The sequence below is a fragment of the Tachypleus tridentatus genome, chromosome 8 (genome assembly GCF_004210375.1).
Source record: "Tachypleus tridentatus isolate NWPU-2018 chromosome 8, ASM421037v1, whole genome shotgun sequence".
In the NCBI taxonomy this organism is placed as follows: Eukaryota; Metazoa; Arthropoda; class Merostomata; order Xiphosura; family Limulidae; genus Tachypleus; species Tachypleus tridentatus.
In genome coordinates this window covers 30,196,368-30,208,648 of record NC_134832.1, presented here as the reverse complement: position 1 = coordinate 30,208,648, position 12,281 = coordinate 30,196,368, and the positions used below count along the sequence as shown (strand labels likewise).

Sequence of the window (12,281 nt, the reverse complement as noted above, 5' to 3'; positions counted from 1 at the left end):
TCGTAGTGAAGTAGACTGAACGAATTAGCTTTGTATACGAAATAAATAGAACTCTGAGCAAATTGTTAACCATAAACCCAGAGAAATAGCCTATACTGACTTAAACTAAATGCCATCATGATTTTTGATATTTGTCTAAAATCTATGTTTTCCTGATATATTTTAAGAGGAACGTATTCACTGGAATAAGTGGAAGACAGATAACCAACGAAGAGGGCTCTGTCCCAACACTTCATAAATATCAACAAACTTCCTTTAAAAACCGTTGTAAAAATTATAAACACACACATCTACACTAGCAACACGAACAAACAAACAATAATAAATTTAAAGAAACAACAAATTATAAAACCTTACACTGCTGCATACCTTATATTCCTGATATTAGCGACAAAATAACTAACATTAGGAAAAAACACAACATTCCAGTAAACACCAAATTTATTAAAAAATTGGATATAAAACTAAAGTCCATATTATTTAAAAACTACACTGACAAACACAACACCAACTTTATTTATAAAATACAGTATGACAACTGCTGCAACTTCTATGTCGGAGAAACAAGCAGAAAAATGGAAATCGGATTCAAAGAACACAAGAAAACAATTTCGCATGTTTTTGAACACTGCAAGTCAAATAAACACAACATAACCATAGAAAACACAATAACATACTAACTAAGGAAACAAATACAAACAAACGCAAAATCAAAGAAGTCATACTTATACAATAACTCAAACTAAAATTAAACCAATATAAAGGAACACCTATATACCAATACTAATTAGTAGCCTAACATTTAACTGCAATATGCCCTACAATCTCGTACCCGTTCACAGTCTCGTCCCTAAGACATGCGCCCAGCAACATACAGTTGTTAACCTAAAGATGACCTAAGAAGGGGTCGAAACGTTGTTATGTACTTTATTATAATTAAAGTTTTAATGCCTATACCAGTCGTCTTTAGAATACATATTAGGATTTATTATTTTAACTATTTAAAATTCTCTCTACATTTTGGCTTTTCTGCACCCTAAACTAATTATTTCTCCTCATTCTTCTCACCTTCCCTCAAAAAAAAAAAAATGTAAGGTAACCGCCAACTTGTTACAGTTCTAAAAATAAAAGGTTCATACCATATTCCGTGAGGTCTTGACCTTAGAGCGTATTTTTAAAACCCCATGAGGGGCAAGCTATGACTTCGCTTTTTGTTTTCATTGTTTAGTCATTAAACTGTATTAAACTAATTTCAACAATAATGGCCTCGTTTGTAAAGCGACTGGCTACACCCTAACCAAATTATCTGGTCTGTAGATTTGTGTTTCTGGACTTAAAAGTTTCCCTTTTCTATGAATTGTGAAATACAGTAGTTTAGAAATTCTCTGATTAGATGCTTCTGCAATATTAATGTGTAGGCAGAAAATAGAACAAACGGTTTTGAGAATAAAAGCTCTTACAAACTTAAATTTAAAAGAAAAGCAAGTTTTATATGAAATTAATCGAACTAATTTTACTAAAATAATTTGCTTAAAACTATATTTACTCACTCACACCAATAAGTGAACAAACAGGTTAGGCTTTGTTGCTAATTATCAAACTGAATGCTCCACTGTGGCACAATGGTATTCATGAGGACTTATGCCTCCAGAAACTGGGTTTCGATACCAGTGGTGGACAGAACACAAATAGTACTTCGTCTAAATTTGTGCTTAAAAACAAAGAAACAAAACAAAAAATCAAACTGAATGTCTCCCTCTCGTGGCGGCCCAACATGGCCAGGTGGTTAAGGCACTCGACTCGTAATCCGAGGGTCACGGGTTCGAATACCCATCCACCAAACATGCTCGCCCTTTCAGCCGTGGGGGTGTTATAATGTGGCGGTCAATTTCACTATTCGTTAGTAAAAGAGTAGCCCAAGAGTTGGCGGTGGGTGGTGATGACTAGCTGCCTTACCTTTAGTCTTACATCGCAAAATTACAGACGGTTAGCGCAGATAGTCCTCGTATAGCTTTGCGCGAAATTCAAAACAAACCAAAGCCACTCGTGTCTCGAAGAGAAGTTTGAGAATTGACAACAGTAAAACTTGAGTTTCGATACCTGCGGTGATGACAGCACAGATAGTTTATAGTGTAGCTTTGCGCTTATCAATGAAATAACTAACTGGAAGTAATGTAAATATTTTTACCATATTATGCTATTGTTAAAAATCAAACTCTGACTGGAACAAAACAAGAAGTAAGATAAACGGAGCTGTCTCTAATTTCTCCAGGTAAATACTATTAGTTTTAGTCATTACATCTTCTCGCTTTGATATGAAGATTTAAAAGATAATAGATGCAACTAAAGATCAGAGACAAATGTCGTGTTTAAACCTTTCCTTTATTATGAAACAAGCCATAAATCACGTGATCACATCCATAAAAAATAAGTTCTTAACTGTACCGTAATTGTGCGACTAAGATGGATGGCCCAGTTGTAACCTGACATCTATCGTGGTTAGTCTCTCTTGATGACGAGAAACCCACTTGAAGTAAAAATGAAGGCCGAAACGTTGTTCTCTCCTTATCAATAAGTGTTAATACCCATAACAGTTTGTTTTGGAATTTCGCACAAAGCTACTCGAGGGCTATCTGCGCTAGCCGTCCCTAATTTAGCAGAGTAAGACTAGAGGGAAGGCAGCTAATCATCACCACCCACCGCCAACTCTTGGGCTACTCTTTTACCAACGAATAGTGGGATTGACCGTAACATTATAACGCCCCCACGGCTGAAAGAACGAGCATGTTTGGCGCGATGGGGATGCGAACCCGCGACCTTCAGATTACGAGTCGCACGCCTTAACACGCTTGGCCATGCCAGGCCCACCCATACCAGCCATTCTAAGATACAATTTTATCGTGGCTAGTCTAGTGAAGGCCCATTTCGCAAGACATGCGAAGTCCGTCTAATTATGAATGATGTTCACAGTTTTATTAAGCCATTCTAATACAATGATATTTATGGAAACCGAAGAAACGCAAAATAAAGAAGTTCCAGAAATATCTATTCTCGTTAGCTTAGAGATCTATTTTATTTTTGAACTTACTTTGCCTAGTTAATAGTTAATAATAGTATACATTATAAATTTGTACGAACATGTGAGGTTGTCGTCGACGACGGCGTAGTATATATATAAATAATTTACATCTATACATAGCAAACAATGTCCCATTTCAAAGAGTAGCTATCAACTTTGTATTTTGATATTATTCGTGACAGCACATACTTTGACATTTTAATAATTTTGAATCTCGACTTTCCGAGCACACGGAAGTAAGAAGTGTTAATAATCGATCATTTGTATTAAAAAAGTCCATATTTCAGTTCTCATTGTTATTTTTCTAGGTTATGACTGCAAAACTCGGCATAAGTTAGAAAATAGACGAGCTGTTGAGAGTACGTTTGTCTGTTTGCAATTAAGCAAAAGCTACACAAAGGATTATCTGTGTTATGCCCACCACGGGTATCGAAACCCGGTTTCTAGCGTTGTAAGCCTGCAAGCGTATCGTTATGCCGCTGGGGGCGTTCATGGTAAATCACGCTGTATATATGAACCCGTCCTTCTTGATAACGAGACATCCACTTGAAATAAAAATGAATCTCAGAACGTCCCGAAGACATGTTCTCCGGCAACGGTCACTTGCAAACTTTCTTTCTTAACCTGAAGATGACCTAGGAAAGTCGAAATGCTTATCAATAATAGTGTTAATACCCATACCAGCCGTTCTGAGATACATGAACCCGTTCTGTTTGCTAAGATGTTTACATTTTCAGGGTAAGACATAACAATAATTAGCTGAATGGAAAGTTTATGTTATGTTTGTTTTTTTTTAAATCAGACGAACTCAGTGCAGTAAGGAAAATTGTTTTGTTTTCGAATTTCGCGCAAAGCTTCATGAGAGCTATCTGCACTAGCTGTCCCTAATTTAGCAGTGTAAGACTAGAGGGAAGACAGCTAGTCACCACCACCCACCGCCAACTCTTGGGCTACTCTTTTACCGACGAATAGTGAGATTGACCGTCACATTATAACGCTCCCACGGCTGAAAGGACGAGCATGTTATGTGTGACGAGGATTTCAAACTGCGATCCTCGGATTACGAATCGAGGTGCCTTAACCACCTGGCCATGCCGGTATCAGCTGAGTTGACCATGAGTAGTGTTTACTAACTGCCTTCACTCTAGTGTATCATATCAAAATTAGGGACGGTTATGGTAGACAGTCCATGAGTAGCTTTGTGCAAAATTCGACAGTGAACAAACTTTCTAAGACCCTTGTCCATGGAAGATGTTATGGTGAATGTAAGAGGAATCTTTTTACATTGAGCTCGTCGTGAAAATTGACAAATCCATTATAAGTTAATTTAAAATATTATGATCTTATTTTAACGTTTCTCATATTATTACAATAGCTTTAAAAAACTCATTTCCTTCTCTCCCTCTGCAGATAGGAATTCTGCCCTGATTATTATATTAAACGGAACGAAAAATGAACATTTGGACATGTTGGATAGTCGTGCTATCCAGCGGCTCTTAGAAGAGAAATGGAAAACGTTTGCCAGGGTAAAAATATAAAAATTAATATTAAATTTAACTGAATCATGGGTAAAATGCTAAAAAAATTAGGTACTCAGCTGGATGAAATGGACTTGTTTTTGAAAAAGAAAAACTTTACGTATAAGTATTTAAAAAAAAAGAATAAAACATCTCAAATAATCTCCAGTACTCGTACCGCCTGAAAAAAATAAGTTCCGTATCAGAACAGGTGAGTATTGACAGAATTTTGCTCTTGGGTTGAATTATCAACATAACACAATAATACCAAAAAATAATCATATAACTTTTATGACTGTCCTCAAACTCGTGAATCCAAAGATTTTAACTGATAGAAAAAAAGAATTTCACCCGCATCTTTTTATTTCACTTTTAACTGGCACGTGTATCTATGTCACACAGTCATAAGTTATCAGTAATAATATTTAATATTTTTTTACTCATACACTCTTGGCTCATTTTGATTTCAGAGCACTACTGTTCTGTCAAAAATCTATTATTTTTATTTTTTCTCATTTTAGAGAAATAAAATTCGATTATAGTAATCTGAATGCAGTTTGTTTACTTTTGTCAGAACCGTTTTCTGAAACGCTTGGCGCTTATGTTCCTACACCTGATAACCCTCAGTATTGCTGTTTCACTCCGTCCAACACTAGATGACAGCTTACTTGGTCCCACTGATGTATGTGCAATAGTAAGTTTTTTTTCAAGTTTATTATTTAAAAAGTTACATTTGAAAACTTGACCTTGAAGTTTATGTTTTGTTAAATTATGATCGCTCAAAATCTGTATATTACAGTAAAACTTGAAGGCTCTTTAAAAATAAATAACACTGAAAGAGTTGTTTCAAAGTTTGATATATGTGTATGTGTGTGTGTTTTCTTTTAGCAAAGCCACGTCGGACTATCTGCTAAGCCCACCGAGGGGAATCGTACCCCTAATTTTAGCGTTGTAAATCTGTAGACTTACCGCTGTACTAGCGGGGGGCTGTTTAATATAATATGGATAAATTAAGTCCATACAAATAATATTAAAATGCTTAACAAAACTTGGTTATTAATCTAAATATATCGTAAACTAATAAGTAACCCTATATGGAAACTGATTAACGAAATATTTAAAGTTAATGTTTTATGTCTATGCAATTACTAATTTATTTTCTTTCGACATATCCACCAAATGATCTAAATCTCCTGAATTCTTCCATTTTTGTGAAAAATATATTTATTGGAATTTATAATTATTATAAAGAAAAACCATTTTAACTGTTTGGTTAATATTTAACTAAAGTCAACCTTTTTAGTATATCTGCCATTTATGCCTACAGTACTCCACCTGTCTATAGCTTTCTTTTTTCTAGTTTCGCTACTGCGCTGAATTAGGAACGTGTTTGGGTTGCGTAACATTTCTGGTATTTCAACAAGGGGAAGAAGTATTTTCGCAAGGAATCCTGGGATTTCTTATTAATCTTGTAAGTATAATGTATAGTGAAAATTTTGATCGATGTTTCTTTGTTTTGTTTTTTACTTTTGGCAGTAAGATTTAATTTCGGTTGATTTAAATGTCCGATAAAGTTTAAATATCCATTTATTGTCCTTATAAAGAAATAAATCAGACTTCTTAAACCTTAAAAGCAGAAGCGAAAGTTTTCCACAGCTGAAGCTTATTGTGGTTGTTAACAGGAATCTTCTTATCGGGAAGAGATACTAGCTAGAACTTGCATATATTTTATCAAAATATGATGTTTTACATAAAATACAGTAATTTTGGTCTTGTATGTTATGAATTTCGCGTAAAGACACGTAAGGGCTATCAGCGCTAGCCGCGTCTAACTTAGCAGTGAAAGACTATAGGGAAAGCAGCAGGTAATCATCAACCATCAACTTTGTGGCTACTCTTTTACCAACGAATAGTGAGATTGTCTCTCACATTATAACGCCCCCGAGGTGGAAGGGTGAATATGTTTGATGGAATGGGGAGTTAAGCCTGCGACTCGCAGATTACGAGACGAAAATACAATTGGCATTGACCAAAAAAAATATGAAGTCATCAGAAAAGAATTCAAAGAGTTGTTATTAACAAGTTAAACCCTGATTCTGCTAATAACAAAATTACAGAAATGAAGTCATGATTCGTTACTTTGCGCAAGTAGACACAGTTTTATAAATAAATGAAATAAACAACAACTATTCACTGAATAGAATAAAGTTGGAAGGGAACGTAAAATAATAAATAAATATGAAGAGTGCAAAGGATTGAAATAAATTAAATTTGATGCTCAAATATAAACTAATTTTCTGATTTATTTCAATTGTTTTACAGGTGAGTACTCCAACAAAGATCATCTTCCTATTTGCCAACATTTCTATACTGCTCTGTGTACCTTGTCGACTAATGGGGGACAGACAAACAGAAGATACTCTACTTTCCTTCGCCATCCCTGGCTGTTGGTTATTTTTAATTTTTTTTGCAGGGTAAGAAAGGAAATTGCTTCGATTTCTATTTTTTATATACTTAAAGAACACGCAAAAATAAATATGTTACTGTATAACACAGGTGGCTAAAACCCAGAAAATAATTTATCATTTGTGCAGACGACATAAAATTTTGATTCGTTTAATCTTTCATTGGTACTCGGTCTTTAAGAAACAGACAATTACCTAACCAGTAGGCTTTAAATACTGTCAAAATTTACTTGTATTATCAAACTGTAAAAATATAGGTTGCTTTGTTTTTCGTAGTTACTGTCACAAGAAACATTGTGATAAACTTGTCTTTGAAACGTTAACAAACTTTTTCAATTACATAAAGGTGACATTATGAATAAATGAAACAAGCGTGAACCATGGAGAACCTTACGAAGAGTTTTTATTCGCTCAACGTTTTGGTTTTACCGCCTTCATCGGGAGTTTATCTCTTTAAATAGATCCTTCTATCACTCAAATTAGGAATCTTTTTATTAAAAAAAAACACATTTTGCAGCGTTATAGGGTTAAATATTTACGATCCAAAGACTCTTTACTAAAGTTATAGGGAGTTTGTTATGAAAGGATAAGTTTCTGATGAAGGCGGTAAAACTGAAATGTTGAGTGAATATGAACTCTTCGTAAGATCGTAAGTGCTTCGGGTTCGTTCCGCTTATAATTAGTTCATAAATTTAGTTTTCAGTTCCGTTCGGATTACTTGTGTATGCAACTTGTACTAAATAAATTAATAAAACATTTGTAAATTTAAAATTAACTTTAAGTTTTCCTTTTGTGACCCTAGTGTAATAATTATGTTCCTTATATACCATTGATCTATATCCCTGTACCCTGAGCTGATATAAACTTCACTGCTTACATAATCTATTATATTTCAACACGCACCAGTGAATTCTATTTAGTGCAGCAAAACTTAACTTAGAAAAACATTTTCACACAAAATCTTGTATTTCATTATTAAAGAAATTGGTGACCAGAACTTTTATTTTATGTTTGTTTCTTTTAATAGAAATTACTCTGGATTCTGAAATAAATGTTAATGTATCTGTTGAAATAACATAAGAGTAATCTTATTGAATTTTTAAGTCAGTGCTTCCTAGCCTGAACAAAGTTATACTCAACAGATCATTTTAAGGCGGCACCTATAGTTGTTATTTTTATAAGCTTGTTATTCCCATCCTATCGCTAATACTTATTACTAGAGTGTATTTTTTAATCAAATGTAATTTAACTATCGAAAATTGCTCTGAGTGGTAATATATTAGTTTTTAGTCTCTTGATTATCATAACTTTATGTTTTTATTGTTTTTTTTTCTCTCTCTAGGGCAGTAAAGTTGACGGGTCCTTTTGTCACCATGATCTACAATATGTTAGTTGGGGACATCGTCAGATTTAGTATAATTTACTTTATTTTTTTGTTGGGGTTTACACAAGGTATGTCATGCAATGAACATTCTTATATTATAAAGGCACGGACATTTGCCGTAATGTTACTTTCAATGCTTTGGTATTTGTACAGGCATCACCGCTAGGTGGCTGAAGGTTATGATTTTTTATTACTTTCTTTTTAAAGCAAAGCCACATTAGGCTATCTGTTGTGTCCACCAGGGGGAATCGAGCACTGAATTTCAGCTCTGTAAGTCCGTAAACTTAGTACTGTCCCAACGCTAAATAAAAGATCATGGTCACTTGATGTTGTTTTTCTCTTTTAAGCAAAGTTACGTCATACTCTATTTACACGGGGTATCGAGCCCCGCATTTAGCATTATGTACCCGTGCAATTTTTGGTCCACAGGAGAGGCGTGGTGAATGAGTGTGCTATGCTCAACAGTATGAGTACCACTATTTCGCGCTCGTCTAAGCTTTGGCCTTTCTACAACAGTTCTACAATTAGAAATGAAAGGAATTTTACTGTTTAAGGGAACTGGTCACGTGCAGACTAGTACCCATGTATTCTAAATACAGCTGGTATGTGTATTAAAACTTTAATTAAAATAAAATACAGAACAACGTTTCGTCCTTCTTAAGCTGTCTTGAGAATACATTTTTACTTCAAATGGGTTTCTCGTCATCACTGGTTTTCCTGGTAGTTTTGTTGTTGCCAACACAATGCAACAACGTATGTAATAGCAACATAACAATTGAATCAACTAAAAAGTGTGCAAAGGCCATGTTAGAAAATTAACAATTTTTATAATTGTTTCTTTAATGGGTTTTTTCAAATTTCATGCCATATGTGTTTATGCATTATTCTATTTTGTAACAACGACCCAACTAAACGTATTGAACCCGACGTTGATCATAACTACAGACCTCGTTTGAACAATATTAGTTTGTTTGTTTGTTTGTTTTGAATTTCGCACACTGCTACACGAGGGCTATCTGCGCTAGCCGTCCCTAATTTAGCAGTGTAAGACTAGAGGGAAGGCAGCTAGTCACCACCACCCACCGCCAACTCTTGGGCTACTCTTTTACCAACGAATAGTGGGATTGAACGTCACATTATAACGCCCCCACGGCTGAAAAGGTGAGCATGTTTGGCGCGACGGGGATGCGAACCCGCGACCTTCAGATTACGAGTCGCACGCCTTAACACGCTTGGCCATGCCGGGCCTACAATATTAGTTGGTCAGTATGATCAGAAGATTTCGAAACCAAATGAATTAAAATAATAATTTTTGTTGTCTTTCAATATTTTTAGGTACACTAAAATTAGTTACATATTTTAAAAAACTACTTTATACTTATATATATATATATATATAAGAACTTTTTTTTATTTTATCCAACGATTTATTTATAGGGCTTTATCAGGATTAACATACACAACTGTTTGACAGTAAAATATTCGTTAATTTATTTAAAAAAATGAATGTAATGTTCTATTTCTCCAACCTATGGTGACGTGGGTCGAACAATGTACATATTATTTTTATTTATTAATGTTTCGTTATTGTTTAAATATTATAGTACTAACTGGAGTACCCGTCTCCTGAAGGGAAGTTTCGTAAGTTCGTGCTTAATGAAAAATTTTCTTAGGATATGAAAAAAAAGCCCATAAAACCTGCAAAGCTGAAAACGTGTACGTACCCCTGTATAGCCCTAATGTTTGTTTTGTTTTTTGAATTTCGCCCAAAGCTACATGAGAGCTATCTGCGCTAACAGTCCCTAATTTAGCAATGTAAGACTAGAGGGAAGGCAGCTAGTCATCATCACCTACCGTCAACTCTTGGGCTACTCTTTTACCAGTCAATAGTGGGATTGATCGTCACATTATAATGCTCTCACTGCTGAAAGGTCTAGCATGTTTGAGGTGACGGCGATTCGAATCGGCAACCTTCAGATTGCGATTCGAGCTCCCGAACCAACAAGGCTTGATACGCCGAACCCCGACGGGGGGAGGTGCAAGCGTACATTTTGTATCGACACTTATCCGCATGAATAACAGATTTCCGGAATGATAGACTACGATGTTGTTGTTTTTTCATACAGAGTGTTACTGTTCGAGCTACTAAAACAGTTCGAATTGCAACAACACTTTTAACCATTTTCTAAAGATTCTGATTTTTTCATATCGCCTTTTAAAACTACGGAAAAAAAGATTTGTTAAAACTTTATATCATAAAAATAATAACAATAAAAATAAATAAAATTTAAAAAACACTTTAAGATTGTCTTGAACATATTGAAAAATGATTTGTCTTCGTTTCTTCTTTGCGGCTAGGTTAGTCTTTTAACCTAATTGTCTTTAGGCAGCCATAGGAATTTAGTTTTGAAGACTTCTCTCATTTCTGCTGCAAAAAACACTATAACGGTTGATCTTTCTTTGTCAGGTCTTTATTTAAACAAAACAGACCGGCCTAGCGCGGCCAGGTAGTTAAGGCACTCGACTCGTAATCCGAGGGTCGCGGGTTAGAGTCCCCGTCGCACCAGACATGCTCGCCCTTTCAGCGGTGGGGGCGTTATAAAGTTAAGGTAAATCCCAGTATTCGTTGGTAAAAGAGTAGCCCAAGAGTTGGCGGTGGGTGGTGATAACTAGCTGCCTTCCCTCTAGCCTTACAACGCTAAATTAGGGATGGCTAGCGCAGATAGCCCTCGTGTAGCATTGCGCGAAATTCAAAACAGAAGCAGTGCGTACATAATGACAAACCCTGCGTATAAACCTACACTGATGTACATAGAAAGCGGGATATCTCAAGACTTTTTGCTCTTTCTATATCAGGACAGAAAAAAAATAAGGTTAAAAATTGTGATGCCTGATGATAACCCTAGTTATATATATTTTTAAAGTATTAATGCACTTGTTTGTTTATTGTGTAGCATACGTTTCTAAGATATTTTGTACTTGCTGGATACGGAATGTGTAAAATTAAAGTATTTTGAAGATTAAATTTGATTTAGACTGTTCTTATGATATCCTTTTTCTTCGATAGACTATGTTTTCCTTTAAACCAAAAGAAAAATGTAAACACTGTTTTGTATTAGAATTTATACTTGGCTATTCACTTTGAAAACTACTGTCAAGTAAAGTCTACCAGTGTAGTGGACACAGCAGACAAACGGCCTTGTATCTCAGGACGTCTTGTATGGGTACAAACACTTTTATTATTAAAGCAAAGAACAACGTTTCCACCTTCCTAAGTTATCTTCAGATTAACGTCATCTTGTCATCAAGAGATAGATGGTATTGTGTGGCATTGTTAAAAATAAATAAGCATGCAAACAAGTAATTGAATTTTTATGTAAATTTTATCGAAAATGATAAATTAACGCCAGTCCGAAATCGCCGCTATTTACGAAAATTTGTTTGTTTTTGAATTTTGCGCAGAACTATACGAGGGTTATCTGCGCTAGCCGTCCCTAATTCAGTAGTGTAAGACTAGAGGGAAAGCAGCTAGTCATCACCACCCACCGCCAACGAATAGTGGGATTGACCGTCACATTATAACACCCCCACGGCTGAAAGGGGGAACATTTTTGGTGCGAGTGAGATTCGAACCCGCGATCCTCAGATGACGATTCGAACGCCTTAACCCACCTGGCCATGCCGGGCCGTGCTTACGAAAGAATGTTAAAGTTTTAATGTTTAGAAAATCTACTTTAACCATCTGTCATGTTAAAGTCTTTCTTCCTATTGAATAATTTTGCAAACCCAGTGACGTAAAATTATTTCGGATTTATTTTAAAATGTTGTTACAAAAA

General features: G+C 35.2%; 1 protein-coding gene across 1 annotated transcript in view; it reads left to right on the top strand.

Moving 5' to 3' along the window:
* The window catches only part of LOC143222084 (uncharacterized), a 43,325-nt gene that overhangs the window by 23,752 nt on the left and 7,292 nt on the right, over positions 1–12,281 (top strand). The window contains exons 7-11 of the mRNA XM_076447978.1: positions 4,490–4,605; positions 5,171–5,290; positions 5,957–6,067; positions 6,919–7,070; positions 8,404–8,513. Coding sequence (XP_076304093.1) covers positions 4,490–4,605; positions 5,171–5,290; positions 5,957–6,067; positions 6,919–7,070; positions 8,404–8,513 — 609 coding nt within the window. The remainder of the gene's footprint in view (positions 1–4,489; positions 4,606–5,170; positions 5,291–5,956; positions 6,068–6,918; positions 7,071–8,403; positions 8,514–12,281) is intronic.